The sequence below is a fragment of the Cryptomeria japonica genome, chromosome 11 (genome assembly GCF_030272615.1).
Source record: "Cryptomeria japonica chromosome 11, Sugi_1.0, whole genome shotgun sequence".
In the NCBI taxonomy this organism is placed as follows: Eukaryota; Viridiplantae; Streptophyta; class Pinopsida; order Cupressales; family Cupressaceae; genus Cryptomeria; species Cryptomeria japonica.
In genome coordinates, this window is record NC_081415.1 from 224,062,995 (window position 1) to 224,081,288 (window position 18,294).

Genomic DNA, 18,294 nt, shown 5'->3' on the forward strand with positions numbered 1-18,294 from the left:
TGCCAACCATGTTGAATGATGGATGGGAAAGATAATCCGGGCATCAAGCATCTTTTGAATATGAGAAAGAATGGTACCTGAAATTTCTGGACTATACTTGCGCTGCTTTTGTCTAAAGGGAACTGCACCAAGCTTTAGGGGAATGTCATGCTGCACTTCCTTTGGTTGAAAGGATTTTAGATCATCGTATGAATATGCCAAGACATCACGATATTGGCGCAAAAGATGAATCTCTTTCATTTGAAGTGCAGTTATTGCCAATATTGACAAATTTGAGATCTTCATCTGAGCCAATATTATATTTCTCATATCCCATAGGAGAATCAACACTTTCTTGTTGCCGCTTCTTGATATAACGATCATGTTGATCGAAAAGTTTTTCAACAGAAACCAACCCCATGGGAATCTTATTTCCTTTCAGTTGAAGAATATTTTCATCCGACTCGGATGATGTTTCAGACATTGAATCTGATGACGAAAAAGTAGGAGAATTACTTCCTTTGAAATACAGGTTGTTGAAACCATCTTCTGCTTGCAAGAAATTATTAATCTGTTTATCATCATTGAAGATCTGCCAATGATCCCAATTGTTAGGCACACTAGGTCTGCAGATTAACTCAATAATATATTTATCTTGACCAAAGTCAAGATGGGGAATTAACGAAGTAGCTGAAACAGCAAGGGAATCAGCCCTTTCGTTGTATTCACGAGGCACAACTGAGATGCTAAAAGCATCGAAATCTTCAATATTTTCCCATACCAAATTACGGTAATGCCTAAGTCTGATATATACTCCTTACTTGACAAACTACTAATTCTGCATCACCCTGGGCGTGAAGATTTTTGATTCCTCTTTTCAATGCAATGCTCATTCCTAACAAAAGCGAGTCATATTCAGCTGTATTGTTAGTGTTAGCGAATTGCAATTTGAAGGAATAAGGGAAGATCTCTCCCTTAGGAGATATGAGAACTATGCCAGCTCTGGATCCATTTGTAGCGTAACTACCATCAAACTGAAGAGTCCACACATCATTCGAACTGTCGTTTTCATTGGAATGATTAGTGCTGCCTTCATCCAAAACGGATGCATTATCAAAAGAAAAATTGTCATCTTCTTCCATAGGAGAAGATGAACTCTCCTCTTGTGTAGGAGAAGAGTGAAATTCTTCTTGTCGAGAAGGTAATGGAATACTTTCATCAACAACAAGAGATGAAACTTCTTCAACCATGATATATGAATTGGAACTTTCGATGCCTGGTCTTGATCAATATCAATAGATTTTCATTCGCTGAAAGTAGTGAAATGTTAGAGCTGCTAGAAGGACAATCTTCAGCAAATTCTGAGATTTCATCTATATGGAGATAATAATTCCTGAAATCCGAAGATTCAAAAAGAATCTGAGCATGGGGATCATTAGGCTTGACAACTGTGTACTTGGTTTCTCTTTCAAGAATTAACTTCTGCACAATACCTTTGACAGGTATTTTTGCTTCCGTCATATCCATGTTGAGTTCACCTCCAACATCCTTGCAAAAATTACAGCCAACTAACATTCCATATGACTCAGGAACGTCAGCTACCAAAACAATCATCTTTATTTTATTATCTGGAAAAGCTGCAAATGCAAATTGAGCATCTTTGATTTGCCCAATAAGAGGCATTTGTTTGTTTTCTATGGAATAACAATGACCAAAAGTTTTGGTCAAGGTCAGCCCCAAAGCTTGAGCAACTTTTGCGGGTATGATGTTATCAAAAGCACCAGAATCCAAGACACAATTGCTCAATTGAAAACCATTGATCAACATGGAAATGTAAAAAGGTTCTATCTTTCCTTGGGTAGTGTTGTGCGAATCGCACACCCATCCCCGTCTTGGACAGGGACCCCCCCAGTTTGTGCCTTTCTGTCCTGATCCTGAAATTTGGCTAAGTCTGGAATGTCCTGATCCTGAAATTTGGTTAACTCTGAAAACTGAGGAAACCTCCAAAAACTAGAATTTGCAATATAACTCCTGGAGGTCTGAAACCATTCTCAAACATCCTGAAAGTATATATGGAATATAACTTAAAGTATAAGAAAGGAGAAAGACATATGGAAATGTCACTTATACTTAAATGTTATATTCCATATGCTCAATTTCGGACCCAGAAGCCAGAAGTTGAAAAAGTTAAAAGTGTTTCAAGGTCCGAAATTCACCTTTAAACATCATTTTCGGACCCTGCGGCCGAAATTTCTAAATATGACGAAATCGCAAAAAGTGTTTCCAGGTCCGAAAAACACTTTAAGTGTCCATTTTCGGACCTTGGGGCGAAATGTTAAAAAAAAAAAAAAACGCGATTTTGCAAAAGCGCCTCCAGGTCCGAAATCACTTAAGTCCCTCTTCTCGGACCCTTGGAAGGAAATAAAGAAAGCGCGAAGTTTTAAAACGGACGCTTCAGGTCCGAAAGCCCGAAATATTTATTTTCGGACCCCTGGGTTTAAAAACGCGAAATATAAAAGTACGCACTAGGTCCGAAAACTGGCGAAAGCACTTCAAGCCCCGAAAAACACTTAAACGCCCAATTTCGGACCCTACCTCCAAAGTTCACTTTAAAATCGCGAAAACTCAGAAATTTGTAAAACGCCTTCAAACTCCGATTTTGTAAGCATGTTTAGGTCCGAAGTTCACTTATATTGCAAAAGGTGGTTTAGCTCCGAAAATGAGAATTCGCCAAAAACATGAAAAGCTCTGAAAATACACTTAAGTGTCCATTTTCGGACCCTAGGGGCGAAATGTTTGAAAATCGCAATTTTTGCAAAATATATGTAAGCTCCGAAATTTGCAAAAGGATGGCAAGGTCCGAAATTCGCCTTAAGTCTTCAAAATCGAACCCATGAGCCAAAAGTGAAAGGTTTTGAAAACTTGCAAAAAACGTTCAATGCTCCGAGTTTGCAAAATCTTACAAAGGATCCGAAGTTGTCTTTAATTTGCAGAAGTGTTCAAGGTCCGAAAATTACCCTTCAGTTTGCATAAACTCCCCATGTTCCGAAAATATCTCCAGTTCAAAATGTCTAAGTTCTCCAAAATTCACCAGAAAAGCATGAGTGTTATGATTTTAAAATTTGCAGAAGTTCTCCAAATCTCCAGAATCGCGCCATAAGAAGATTTCAAAACGTCCAGGACTCGAAAGGTAAAAACGCGTAGAAGTAAATCGCCTGAACACCATCAAGACCAAGGATCAGATTTCACAATCGAAGAGGAAGAGAAGCATTTTCAAGATACATCTCGCAAAGAGCTTCTCAAGCCAGACATCGTAATTAAATTTAATGTTTGTTAAATTAAATTATTTAATTTTCCAAATTGATTTAATTAAGTGAAATTGGTTGATCGCAGGACGTCATCGAAGAACCAGGAGAAAAACCTGAAACGCAAATCAAGGAAGGATCGCAATCCAAAGCCAGGCGCTAAAGATTGGAAAAGAGAGGATGCAGGAGCGCAAGAGCAACCGAGCATTGGGAACCGTGCCGTTGAACAAAGATGAAGTCCACCGGCGAAATTGGAGGCAAAAGGCAAAAGAACACTCTGAATGCTGCAAGTTTATGCATTCTCGAGAAAAGGCACACAGTTGGATTTAAGTCCAGAAATTCAGTTTTAAAGCTGAAATTGCTTTATTGTAAACTGCCTATGGGTCCCGTGCAAGATATTTTTGTGGATAACTATTCCCAACCACCAAGAAGATTGGATAGGCCTGAATTAAAGCCAAATAGTGGCAGGTAGTTGAGATTGTTGCTGGTTGGATAACTGAGAATTAATTCAGCATGGGTCAAGGTTGTCAGCTTCTGGAAGGCAGATCAGGACCCTTGGATGCGGTCCATCCTGGCCTCTGATTCAAAATTGGAATATCTATAAAAGGCAGAGGCCTTTCTTTTGTAAAGGTTAGAAAAGGGTTAGAAATTGCTAGATAGTTAGTTTTTAGAGTTAGAATAGGTTAGATCTTAGCAGTAGCATAGAGATGCTGCATAAATTGTTGTAATAGGCAGTTGAGATCAATATATGAACATTGATTTGGTGTTTATTGTCTTGTTTTCATCCTGTTTGCATGGTTTCTTTCAGCATTTTAGATAGATCTTTCTATTTTGGGTGTGCAGGTATTTGATAGATTCGGGCTCATACCACTGAGGATATTCTGATTGTGTATCCTTTTGTGTGGTTAACCTGAGCCTTCGATTGTGCTTAGTTCAATTGCAGGTGTCCGTCTGAGCTGCGCCAGAATTGGGTGCTTAGCCGTGCGTCTCCAATCTGAAAATCTTCCAAGTTCCTTTGAAGATTGCACCGTTCCTGCAAGGTTGTGAGCCATTCTGGCCAAGCAGGAATTGGTTATGTGGAATCCGTCTACCCGCATACCCGTGTTGTTAGTTTTAGATCTCCTAACCCTTTCCTTTTGCTCTTTATTGCATAATTCGAGAATCACAGCAGACTAGCTTGTTGCCAGTTAAACGTAAGTCCCCCTTGTGTTTCCAGCATAAACACATCAAGCCACTGAGAGATCCCGCAGTCAAGACCTGACAAAAGAAACCTTGAGGTAGTCTCCTTTGATCAAACTTAGAAAACAGCATTAGAGACTTCCTTATCTCAAGAGAGAGTAGGATAATCAGTCGGCTATTCTATTCTGCGTTGGCCGTATGGAGTTTGCAACAATGCGATTTCGTCCACGTCAACAGGTAGTAGATGGAATGGTCACTAAATGATTTGGCAAATTCTTGGGTTCTTGTGGGGCAGTATTTTCAAGTATAGGATGAGTTTCTTTACTTTTAACAAAGTCAGCGAACCTGTTAGCTAACCTATCAAATTGATCAGGATTAGCTTGTAAGTATTCAACTTGGGACATTTGAATCTTGGTCTTAGCATGGTCAATAATATCGAAAGCTTGAAACAAACCAGCTAGAGAGGGATTGACATTGTCCAATTGTGGGCTGGGGTTAGGCATACTGGGCTTGGAATCAATAGAAGAAGCAAAAGGGGGATTTTTGTTACTTGACTTTTTGCTGCATCCTTTGGAATGTAGGGCAGCGGTGTTCCCCTTTTAGCAATAGGAACAGGTGTTTGTAAATCACTTGCAACTTTTGCAGCTTCATTTTGTTGAGCCAACTGAGTTTGGGATCTTGTCATCACGACAAATGCTTGACTATGAGTCCTTGCAGTAGCATTAGAGTCATCATAGTGCATATAGCGTATAGTAGAGTTGCTAGTTACATCTTCTTCTTCTTCTTGTTGATGAAGAGCAACGTCATCAGACTGATAATCAAAATAAGAAGATTCATTTTGATCCGTCTCATAATAGCCAACCGCTGCCTTTGAAGGAGGTGGTTCAAGCGCAAGCCTCTCAGGAGGAGGTGGTAACTTGGGTTGATTCTTAGCAGCATAACTGGCAGCAGCATTAGGATACGTCCGTCTTGGGATATCGTTGTATGGTGTAGGATAGGAATTCTGCGATACTTGCTTCTTTAAAGCAAGAAGTTCATTTGCCAATTTCTGCACCACTGGATCGGTAGAACCTGAAAATGAACTTTCCGTATGAGAACCTCCTTTAGACCGATTAGAATCCTTTTTTATTTTACTAGCTAGGATCAAATCATCTTCAATTTCAGTAGCCATTGATTGAGCAACAGCTAAATCAGCGAGAAAGGCTTGCCTCAAGAAGAAATTGACCTCGAGCAACTGAGTGTTAATGAAAAAGCACTTGAGATTCTCAGGAGTAGGTTTAGAATTGATAGGAATTCTATTTGCTATCATCCTTTCCTCTTTTTCGACTTTTATCTCTAATAGAGTCATTCTTATTGAGTTTCAGTTCTTGACGGATGGCCTTTTCATAGGCTTCTACATTAGTCGAGGGAGCTAGGACATCTACCGGTCCTCCAATTCTATTATTGAGTCCCATAATATACTTCCTTAGACGAAATGTTTCATCTGTTTGCAACTGGGGAACATATTTAAGTAACCAATTAAACTTCTCTGTGTACTCATTAATTGATAATTCTCCTTGTTGGAGGTCTTGGAATTCTGATAGTTTCTGTTCATAGAAGAGTTGTGGCAGCGACCTTTGCTTGAACAACTCGACAAATTTGGTCCAAGTTAAGCTAGATGGTTTTAGTTTAAGTTCAGCTTTCTTACTTTCCCACCACCCAACAGCTTCCCCCGTTAGCTGATAGGAAACCCATACGGCCTTTTGGGTTTCAGTGTAGTCCCTAATGTTATAGTATTTTTCCATATCGGTTAGCCATGCTTTAGTGGCATCCCCGAACACAGTTCCATCGAATTGAGGAGGTTTGACCTTCTTCATATCTTTTGATATGATGCCAATTCCGGAATTCTTTTTAGAACTTTGAGCTCCATTATGGGAATGTTCCTCCCTGTGTTCACTAAAAGGTTCCTGCCTGCTTTCTCTCTCCCTAGACTGATTTTCAGTTTCCCTACCCTCAGTTTCATCCAAAAACCGAATCCTTTGTTCCAAATTCCCTATTCGGTTCTGGGTTTCTTGGATCATCGTCAAGAGTCTGTCTAACTTTTCTGTTGGAGATCTAGGTATTTGAATATGGTCACCACTCCTTCTGTCTTCCATTCTGATTAATTTTAATGCCTGATGGAAAGATTTGATTTAATTATTTATTATTATTTTTTTTAAGTATTTCAACATAAGGTAAAATAGCGATAATTTACAGTAAATAAACATTCAGAAAATTGCCGAGAAGATAACACACAACAAAAGTATTTTTCCATTCATCCCAAAATTATATTTACATCGGATTAAACAAGTTCAAACCAAAATTGTATTTACACTGATATATAAACATCCTATCTAAGAGCTGTTCTCACTGTCTTCATTGCATTCACTGCCTGTAATGGGCTCCTCTTGGTTAGGAAGTTCAATATATGGTAGGAGTCTGTAGCTTGGAGTAGGCTCTCGTTGAACAATTGGTGGATCCGGTTTAATTACAACAGGAACATGAATTGGCTCAGCTACTATGGTGGAAAGCAAGATCGGTTCTTCTGTCTTTCTTGTAGTCTGAACAATTTCTATTATAATTTTGGGGTTTTGCTGGTCTGACTATGTTTTAATTATGGGTCTGTGTTCTGCTAGGAGGATTGCTTTAACTTCAGCCCTTATTTTGGGCGTCCATTTGTGCTTCTGCTGTTTGATCCTCTCCCAAGTTGCTGCAAGGGTTTCATGATCGCCCAAGGGTTCACATTGGGAATAATCGTAATCCTTGAAAAGCGCATTAGCTAGTTTTAAAGAAAGAGGGTCTTAGACTCTTTTCCGTTTAGTGTGGATTATCATCAGCATCCTGGCAAGAACAAAAATGCCTTGATCAGTCTTGTTTTTGTCTCAAGTGTTGACGAGCGCAGGTCTAGTGTTGAACCTGGTCACTTTGATACCATATGTAACATACTAAAAAATTCAAACAAATAACGGCTAGTTTATGAACATTAACTAATCATGAAAGCAAGAAACGACTAGTTTAACCCTTTTTTTTTTTCAAAAAGGAAATAATTGAACATGAAATGCTGATGCCATTATTATATGCATTTTTTAAAAACAGATTTCAGTACAAGAAGGAAATACTCTTCGTTGAATAAAATAAACATTAGTTCATTGGAAACATAAACAAAAATAAGTATGTAACTAATATCTATTAAAAGGAAAAGATGAAAGGTTTAGAATGTACTTTTCGTTTAGCATCTGGTAAACCTACTCATCCTTAAATTCTTTCTGAATCATAGAGGGGAAAAAGATGTCACCAACACGTTTATCTACCCAACCATAGATCATTTCCGATCCCCCTTGCTCACTTCCAACTGAAGTGGCCCGACCCTCCGCAAGGGAAAAGAAATGGTTATGTCAAGTCATGCTGGAAGTGGTGTAAGACCCTACAGTTGTAATCAATTACACCCTATAGCTACCTGCTAACTGGTATAATTTCCTGACTAAGACTGTATCTAGAATCTTAGAACTGACAAGCACTAATAGCAGCTAGTGCACGTTGGCCAAGGATTTGTCTACATGTTCTCATGTGATCCACTTGCACCCTATCCGACTTGCACTCTTAGATTTATTAGCAAGAATTAGAAAACATGGAATTCACAAGGATTTTCTTATTGTACTTGTGAGGTTAACATTCTTATCCCACCCTTCCATTTTTATCTTCTTCTGACTGAGTGTAAGCCCTTATTTAAATTTACCACGTATTAATTATAATCTCATTAATTTTCTTGCTGAGATAGAGGACCTTACTGAACAGTAAATATATATTAAGAAAACCAGTACTTGAATTACAAAATGACTCCTTTAGTAACAACAACGCAAAATAGGAAAGAAAGAAAGAACGAAAGGAAGGGTTTTTTGTTGAGTTGCTAAAGGAAAATTATCTAGCAAAGTTTTTTTGAAACACAACACTATAACTGAAGAACTTTTCACAGACATAGTCAAATTTTCTATGCAGCAGGTATATAAGCTTCCTTGTTGAAACAAAAGATTAATAAGAGAGTTCACATGCCTGCAAAATGTAATGAAGATAGTAACAACTCAATCTGCTATGAAGGACTTGGCTGCTACGGTAGAGTGGTCTAGTTACCTTGAGCTACCAAGAGTTCAAGAATATCCTTCCTTCCTCAACAAGCTGCTGTTGACTTAGCAATAACTCTCCTTTTGCTGAATTCTAGCTGCCGTTCCTCCAAAATAAAGATCCCAATTTTTTTACCTATACCGAATGGTTTTCCCCCCACTCCCTATAATGCTCCGCCACCCTAATAATTTACGGAGGAGATGCTCTAAATTTCCACCATCACCTGTCATGGTTTGTGGAAAGAAATCTTGACGACGGAGGATTTTTTTTTTTTAAAGAACTATGACCCCAAAAACCAATATATTTTATCCTTTGAGAGAACGAAAAATCACACATGAAGTATCGAATAACCTCTTTTTTTTTTTAAAGATATCATTATGACACCAATCGGGCTAAAGTTTTAATAAAATAAATAATTTTTTTTTATGAGAAGCGAATATAAGGTCAGAGAAATTAAACAACCAATTTATAATATATATATATTTTGATAATTACATTAAATTAATAATTAAAATAAATAAATATTTCCTTTTTAAAATCAATTTAAATTTAATAAATAATATACCTTTATTAGAATCATTTAACAAATTGATCAAAATCTTTTAGGGCATCAAAATCATTGTTTCGGAAACCAGTATACGTCTACGGCATCAACACAACTAAGTACCAAAATAAGAGTAAACAGGAGGGGACATGACAAGGGGAGACATATTGTTTGTAGGCAATGGATCATGTTCTGTCTTCAGACATTCATCATTGGAACAAGAGCTACTTCTACATTGGGGGGATTCTTATCCTCATTCTCTCTCTTATGGGTGGGATATTTATTGTACTTCTATGACCAATTCTGTACTTGAGGGGCCACTAGGAGTCCTTCATCTTAGTCACATGTAATACCCTTTTCTTTTACATTGCGTCTCTCGTTTTTGGAGAGGGGCTTTTTCCCATTTGGTTTTTCTCCTTTTCTCCATTTAGAGAGACCTCATTGCTATGAATTGCATTACTTTGCATTGGTTTGTAAATGAGTACCTAATCAGGCCTTAGTTGCTAGGACTCATTCATGCATGCATTTTGCATTCATCATTAGCTCTTTAGCTTATCCCTAAGTTAATCTTAAAGGGAGGTGTTGGAGTAATTTTAGGACAATAATCTAATTATTTATTATTTAGGTCCTTTAATTGCTTTTTCACTTAAGCTAAACTTAGGTGCTTTATTTTATATAGGTGTTATGTTTTTTTAGTCCGAGTTCACTTAAAGGCACTTCTAGTTAGCTTTTATAGCTTGTAGTTGAGCTTAATTTAGCTCCTACTTTGCATTGCTTTAGTTCTTCTAATTTTAGGACTAGAGCATCTCTTGCTTTCTATAAAGCAAGTCTTTCATTGTACCTTCAATATTGAATCTTCAATTCTTTTGTGCAATAATATAGAATTCTCTAGTTGTTATAGAGCATACAATCTTTGCTTGATCTCTTTTGTGTGATAGGTGTTTTGCTTGTAGATGATTCTTGGCTATTGTGGTTGATCATCATCTTCTACATATAATGATATCTTAAAGATGTTTTGTGGATGTCATCCTCTCTCACTTTGATTTGATGATAACCTAATTTGAGATCAATCTTGGAGAAGTAAATTGCTCCATGCAACTCATTAGTTAACTCATAAATCCTAGGAATTGGTTATTGATTTTTCATGGTATTTTTATATAGTGCGTTTTGGTCTACACACATCCTCATGGTTCCATCCTTCTTCGCCGAGACTACAAAAGAGGCAAAGGAACTTGAACTAGGCCTAATGTGTCCCATGTCCAACAGTTGTTTGATTGTATGTGGGATTGCAGGTGAAGCTTCTATTTATGAAGGATTATAGAATAATCATATTTTATTTTCTGTGGAGCAGAAAATATTATCTTTGTTGAAGATTCATTATCAACAGTACCACGTAGGAGTTTATTGGGCAGTACACTTTTTTTTCAACCATACTAACCTTCCATTGTGAGTGCCATATGGTTGTCTAGACTCTAGAATTGCTCTATGTATTAAAGGAGAGGTCAGTAATTTTCATTGTTATTGTATCATATGCTCAGGCTGCCGTATGTCGGGAGGAACATTAGCTTGTAGCATTATTGTGAATTGCAGCACTCTTATGAGGGGTTGCCATACGTTTGGTACCCTGAAGCATTTTCAATAATAATTGTTGAGATTTTCTATCCAGATTGCCTTTGCTGAACAATGTTCTATTCAGCTATATTGGCTGTCATACAGTTTCTCAGCCAGTTGTAGCATTTTGTAAGTTAATCTTTATTTAAAGCTGAAAATGAATGATTATATTGGTTTATATATTTCATAAAATTTACCAGAAAAGACATTACATTGCTTCCTCAGAATGATCTGAGAAAATTTCAACTAACATCAACCGACAAAAGATTTAAAGAACAAATCCAAATATTTAGTACAGAGAACAGTTGAGCAAGCAATGCACACCAATTTATTAACACGAAAAAATTTCCTCGTCTAATTCAAAAGTTACATTAGCACCTTTCCTACTATTGAGAAATTTGCCAAAATCCTCATCAAGCCTTGACTTTATCATAGGGATCATGTTAATCTTTGGTCCTTGATGTTGGTGCTTTGCAAACTTTTGGAAGCACCTGTGCTTGAGGCTCAACACTTGTGCTGTCCTACACAACCCTTATGCAACACCAATAGAATATATTGGCTTTGCACAAGTAAAAAAAAAACAGACAGCTTTTGCAAATTTATAATCAACGGGCCAAACCAAAAGGCTTTTACAATAATTTGGAGTTCTCATGGGCTATAAACTTTTGCATTGCTACTATTCAAAAGCCCAAATCAACAAATAGCCTGAAACTAACTCTTAACTCCCATGAGAAGAATGGGTTCTCATTGACGGGTTAACCATGTGATTGGTATTGATCCTTGACAGCTATTAAAACATCACTATGAAATTAATTTTCTCTTGGTACGATACTGTATTAAAATGGTGAGCACAAAACTGCAAGTTACACCATGATTGGCAATAATTATACTATGAAAATATATTACGCTTGGAGTGATATCACATTGATTTACATGGGTTTCATAAATGCCTTTACATAAAGTAACCACACCAACAAATGGTAAACTTTCTACACATAACTAACATTAGTTATTAACTTACTAATAAATTATTACTAACATAAAGGGCACGCTAACTTTTATTTATTCACTAATTTTCCTAAAACTATTTACTAACGTATAATATTTATGATGTAATACCGAAGTCAAACTCTAGATGATTGTTCAATTTCTCTCCAGGAGTCTCTTTTACAAAAAGAATACTGAAACAATAACAACAGAAACATCAAAACAGCATACCAACCCAATAGACAACATACAAATTGGTTTGTCTTCCAATATGGAGAATTGTTTTAGTTTCTGTGTTATTCAGGATAGTTTGGGTCCTGAACAAGCCCATTGCTAGCTTTTCTGGGACAGGTTCAACCATCATTAAATCCATCATGTGTTAATTAGAACTGGTTCAGTCCAGCAGAAAAGCATCTCTAAGACCTTTATTTTTCAAATAAAATTCAATATAGAATTTGCAGAAACATTTTTCAGCCTTCTCTATTACTTCCTGGATTCTTTGCACCTGTTCCAACACTTTATAGATACCTTTATAATTCTTTCTCAGTCTTAGTAGTGACCAATTTACAAAGGACTATTTTCTAAGGATCATAAAAACCTCTTAGAGTTCCTACAACAATACAAATACAACAATGTTGAAGTAAATTACATCACAATGGGATCCAATTTGGATCATTTATTCCAACTAGTTTTTCTTTGTGTGAGTTGCATTTATTATTGTCTTGTTCTTCTAGGAAAAAATACTATAAACTTGTAAGTACACTCTTGTGAAGTTGAATAGTATTTTTAAATCTATGCATGCTTATCCTTTTCATGTCATTCATAAGCAATCAGCTTTACAATTGTTCAAAGCAGTATCCAGATAGGGAAGACTCCAAATATATCTCATGATTATTTTTTTCCCAATTCAGGAGCTTTGCATCAAACAATCTTAATGGAGCATTACCACCAGAGCTTGGTAACCTGACTCAGTTGGAACAACTGTAAGCTTGATATATTGCACTTTGAAGCTACTAGTTTCATTTTGTGCATACATTGTTATTCTAATAATGATATTTTGTTCTTTTTATTTTTTCGCTTGGTTTTGTTTGCAAATTTTAGAATTACTATATTTTCTAGCACATTGAAATGCAACAATTCATTTGAATAGCATCAAATTGTAGCTTTCATTTGATAAGGAATTCGATCACATAAGTTGTAAAGTGTTGAAGATTTGAACTTATATTGTAATAGATGTTCCTTTCTACAGATGCTCAACTTCACAATATGGTTTTGAAAAAAATATCATTCTTAATATTCTTTTGAACATGAATATTTGTTAAAACAAAGAATGGAAAACACAGCTCAAATCAACTCATAAATCATTGTGTAAACCAATTCAGAAAATATTAAGGAAATCATCGTAAATAAATTAAAACATAATAATTATGGGACGAATAACTTATCTCCATTAAAATTATTGCAAGAAATAATAGAAAACAATATGTTCTCCTTTGTTTCTTTTCTATTGTTAAATAATAGCTTTATGGGGCTGCGCACTGATATAAATTAAAATACAGTATTATAATCAATAACAGGGACCATAACCTTGTCTATCAAAATGTCCCTGACCATCATCTATCTACTGCCAAAGTCCTAGACCGTCAGCTATCTACTACCAAAGTCTCAGACCATTTACCATCAATTTACATTTTCATGCAGGTGACAGAGATCCACCAAGCCCATTAACGAGCAAGACAACAAATGAACAATTAGTTGCTAGTTTAGGATTTAGCTCCACATTTTCCATGGGAGCGAAGATGCATATTAAAAATCTTCCTTTTTCTTTGCACAACTGTCCAGGCTCTTTCGTCTCCCCATCTCTCTGATCCCCAACCAAAACCCCTGAGGCATTTTCTTCACCTTCCAGAGACGAAATTTCTAATCTTTTTGCATTCCCAGCCATCCCCATACTAGATGGAGAAGCAAACTTGTCTAATCCCACACAGTAGGGGGGGTGCATCTTGAAACGTTGGCATTCTCTACTAACTGCTTGGAGTAAGCTTATGACTTTATTCCATAGAATATTTATCAGTGGTTGTAGTGTTGGCTTTCCTTTTCGCCCTTGACTCCACCTTTTCAACTAAGTAATGGTGGGGGAGGCATCCTTCCACTAGGTAGCCTTGTTACCATACCTCTGCTTTTCACATTGGGCTACAACATGACTAGTATTGTAACATCTGCAACATCAAAATGGAATACCCTCGTAATCTATAATCTGATTCTAGCTTCCAAACTTGGTGCATAGAGAGATCTCAGCAGAAAGATCCTTTGTTAAGTCAATCTCCACCAGTATGCGTGCATAGGTGGTGTGTAGATACTCTGTGGAACCCTCATCAACCAATCAAAATTTTCCCAAAGAATTACCGATGGCTTCAAAACAAGACTCAAACCAAAATTACAAAGGAAGATCTGGCTTACTGTAATGTCCCCACTTTGAAATAGAACTTAATAATAAATAATAATAATAAAATTTAAATATTAAAAATTAAATTAAAATAAAAAAGAATATAATTAAATATAATTAAATAAAATTTAGTTAAGTTTATGAATGGTCAAAGGACATGGAAGGAAAAGTTGTGACTCCTTCAACAATAAGATATAAAAGGGAGAAGAGAACCTTATTTGAGAGGGGGATAATTTGGAAAATGAGAAGTGCACATCTGATTTAAATAAGAAGTGCAGACCTGATTATGAAAGGTTATGTCCCTTTCAAAGGGCAGGAATAATGAAGAGTTGCACTCTTTCAAAAGGTGCTAATGGTGAAAGAGTGTGTCTCTTGCCAAAGGGCATGCATGATGAAGAGGTGTGAACTCTCCCTCACATTGAGAGATATAAAGGAAAGGAATCAAAGAATCCAGCAACATCACCATGGATTGGACCAGATCAGAACTGTTATTAAGTTAGAGGCAGTAGCATCTTTGTTCTTGATGGTATGCATGGGGATGTGCTGAATATGTATGCTTAAAATACGAAGCCTGATAATGTTGTTATGCAGAATTTAGTAGTAATATTAATATAGACTGCAATATGTATGAGAATCATACTTAATTTCATATATAAAAGATAGAAGAAGACCATTCACACTGCCAGCAAGCTAGTAAGGAAAAAATAAGGAGCAGTGACAGGTACGTTTTCTGGGATAATATTGAATATAACAGTCAGCATTTTATATATATATTAAAAGTCAATATGTACTTTAATGATTCTAAACCATTGTGGACAATCTTAATCAAATTGATGACCATTAATATGATAAAAAATTGAAAAGGCAAATAATATATAATTATTCAAACAGCATTGAAATAACTATACACAACATCACTGTTAGACATAATACATGTACATATATCTGTAAATAAATCCAGAAGGAATAAGGCAAGTCAAATTCAGTTTCTATAAATTATAATTCTGTAAATTCGTACGGTGCTAATATGGTAAGAAGTAGCCATGACAGATAATGAATAATTCTGATACAAAGTAGTGCTGACAGAAAGCATGAGACACTAATGCAACATAATGTAATAGAACTGTAATAAATATGTCAAGTATAATTAATTATCATAATGGGTTGAATCGAATAATAAATATAACTTCATTAGAATATCACAAATGGTTCATTGTATATGAGGGACTCTCTCTTAAGTATGCCACTCCATAGTGGATGCCTAACACCTGCCACATGGAGCCAAGAGGGGTGTAGCATCTGCTCTTGGGCTTAAGAGGGAAGGTGGTTGTGATGAGGGGGAATGACGATAGAACACCTCACTAGGTACACTACTCCAGGATGGATGCTTAACATCTGCCACATGGAGCCAAGAGTGATGTAGCATCTGCTCTTGGCCCTAGGGTGGAGGGTCTCTTGGACACCCTATCCAACCAGCCTACCCTAGTGCACTAAGGAATTGGATAATAAAGAATGGCAACTAGCCTACAATCTGATTTTATCTAACAAATATAATGCTAATGGTAATTAATACATTAAAAACTTATATCATTCAATCTAATTCATTGGCATATGTTTCAATTTATAAGTATTAGTTCATATATGTTCTCTAATTTTGTGTTGCAAGAAAATAGTATAGAAAGGTACTGTTGTGCATTATGGACACACGCCCCATCTTCGTGTGGGACCCCCATCTTTTCTTTTGTAGTCCACCCGAAGGAGAGAAAGAGGTAAGAGCTCGACATGTTTGCCCATTTCGCAAGGAAAGGAATACTCGAGTTCTACATAAAACAAAATCGCACATTTTTAAAAGAGATCCGAAAAGAGTGAAAATCGCTCATTTTTCCCTAGAATCCCGAGTTTCATCTGTAAGACCAATTTCACCCATCAATATCAAATGGCCCAAGTTTTGTATTGTGGTGAGGGCAAAGTCGCACGGAATCATGCATTATCACTTGTCGGCCCGAATTTCGCTGAGTGCATGGGCGGATACCAAAACTCGACATTTTTGTTTGCAAATCGAAGGCAAATAAAACAAAATCACACATATCTCCCAGAGGGCCCAAAATCACTAAGATGATTTTGGCATCTAAAGATAAGGGTGTTGAAATGTGATAGCTAGATCGGATTATGCTGATTAAATTTTAATGTTGCCTAAGTGGCAATTAAAATTTAATATATATTGTAATAACAACAAATCATGAGCAATTACTTGTAAAGTATTGGGCAATCTGACCTTCACTTCAGATCCAAATCTGAGCATCATTAGGGATTACCTGGAGCGAATTCATTGGTATTTCATCTAGGCGATTTGTGTTGTCTTGCTGGGCAATCTAGAGCAGCGAATTCTCCTTCATTGTAGCGCCGAATCTCTGCAAGTTCAATAAGCAATTAAAGCTTGCACTCCCGTGGTTTGAATTGGGCAAAGTTCTGCCCTAGCTTGGTGATTGAATCAGATAAGTAATCTGATCTGAACTGTACTTGTAATTTGCTCATGATTTAAAGATTTGATCTGGATCTTTGATGCTGTGTTTTTCCTCCAAGTGGGAGGTTTTTCCAGGGTATATTTGTGTCATGTGTTGATTTTGTATTTGTTTATCTTGTATTTTGATTTTATGCTCCTTAATGCTTATCTAATTACTAAAAACTAAAATTGTATCAGAGCTTTAGCTTCATTCTAAGTAATCAGATTAACAGTAAGCTTTCACTTTCAGTTTGCTGTTTTATTTTTGAGATGGTGACAGGTCTGAAAGTAGAGGACAAACTTGATGGGGCTCTTAATTTTACCTCTTGGAAGGTTCGTGTTCTCCTTGCCCTTGAGGAGAGTGATCTGCTACAGTTTGTAGAAGATAAGGATCTGCCTGAGCCCTCAGATCCATAAGAGTTAAAGCAGTTCAAGAAGAATGCTCTTAAGGCCAAGAAGTTCCTAATTGATTTTGTAAAGGATCATCTTGTTTCAACCATCTCCAAGCTACCTTCAACCAGGGAGATGTTCAAACACTTAGAGGGAATGTATGAGATCAACTACATCAGCCGAGCACTTACCCTAAGGCAGCAACTACTTCAAGTCAAGATGAATAAGGGAGATTCAGTAATGTCCTTCTTCATGAAAATTTTAGAATTGAAGGATCAACTCAGCTCCATTGGAAATGAAGTTGTGGACAAGGACACTGTCATGATTGCACTAAATGGACTTCCTGATTCCTAGGATCCATTCATTCAAAGCATAAGTGGAAGATCTGAATTTCCTACATTTGATCGCCTCTGGTCTGATTGCATTAAAGAAGAATCACGCTTAGTTGCAAAAGGAATGCTCAAGGGCACTCATGGAGGTGACCATCACATGCTTGCATCTCAATGTGTCAAAAGGAAGGGTGGTCATTGGAAGAAGAACAATTTCAAAAGAATTAGAGATTTCAGACCTCCTTCTGTTCATGATTCAAGGAAGAAGCCAAGGGATCTTTCACGTATTCGTTGCTTCAGATGTGATAAGTTTGGACACTATGCTAAAGAATGTCAGAATCTGCCCAAGCAAGGAGAACCGAATTTGAATGAAGTTGCAGATTCGAAGGATAACGAAGACTTCCTCTTTATTTCTGCCTTATCCAGGAATGTGCCAACTGGCAACAACACTTGGTTGATAGAAAGTGGTGCATCCAGGCATATCACGAGATACTGGGAGCACCTCTCAGACTTAATGGAGGAAGAGTCCAACCTTCATGTGGTAATTGGTGATGATGCTGGGTATTCGGTAAGAGGTTTTGGCAATACTTCTTTAAATTTAGAATCTGGTATCTCCTTGCATCTTAGTGATATTTTATTTGTTCCTGGAATTTAAAGAAATTTAATCTCCATTTCTGCCCTAGAAGATAAAGGTTATCAAGTAGCATTTTTTGAGGGTAGAGTACTTGCATGGCCTAAGAAATCTAGTTTTAAATCTGCTCATGTTATTGGAAATAGATATGATAGTTTGTATAAGCTTTCAGTTCACCCTGTTCAAGCACTCATTCATGAGGCTCCTGAATCTAGCTAGCTATGGCACAAAAGGCTTGGTCACCTTCACTTCT

General features: G+C 36.7%; 1 protein-coding gene across 9 annotated transcripts in view; it reads left to right on the top strand.

Annotated features, from left to right (window-relative positions):
• The window catches only part of LOC131063944 (probable LRR receptor-like serine/threonine-protein kinase At1g56130), a 247,430-nt gene that overhangs the window by 22,955 nt on the left and 206,181 nt on the right, over positions 1–18,294 (top strand). For all 9 annotated transcript variants that reach the window (XM_057997924.2, XM_057997928.2, XM_057997931.2 and 6 more), the window contains exon 6: positions 12,654–12,725. In XM_057997924.2, coding sequence (XP_057853907.2) covers positions 12,654–12,725 — 72 coding nt within the window. The remainder of the gene's footprint in view (positions 1–12,653; positions 12,726–18,294) is intronic.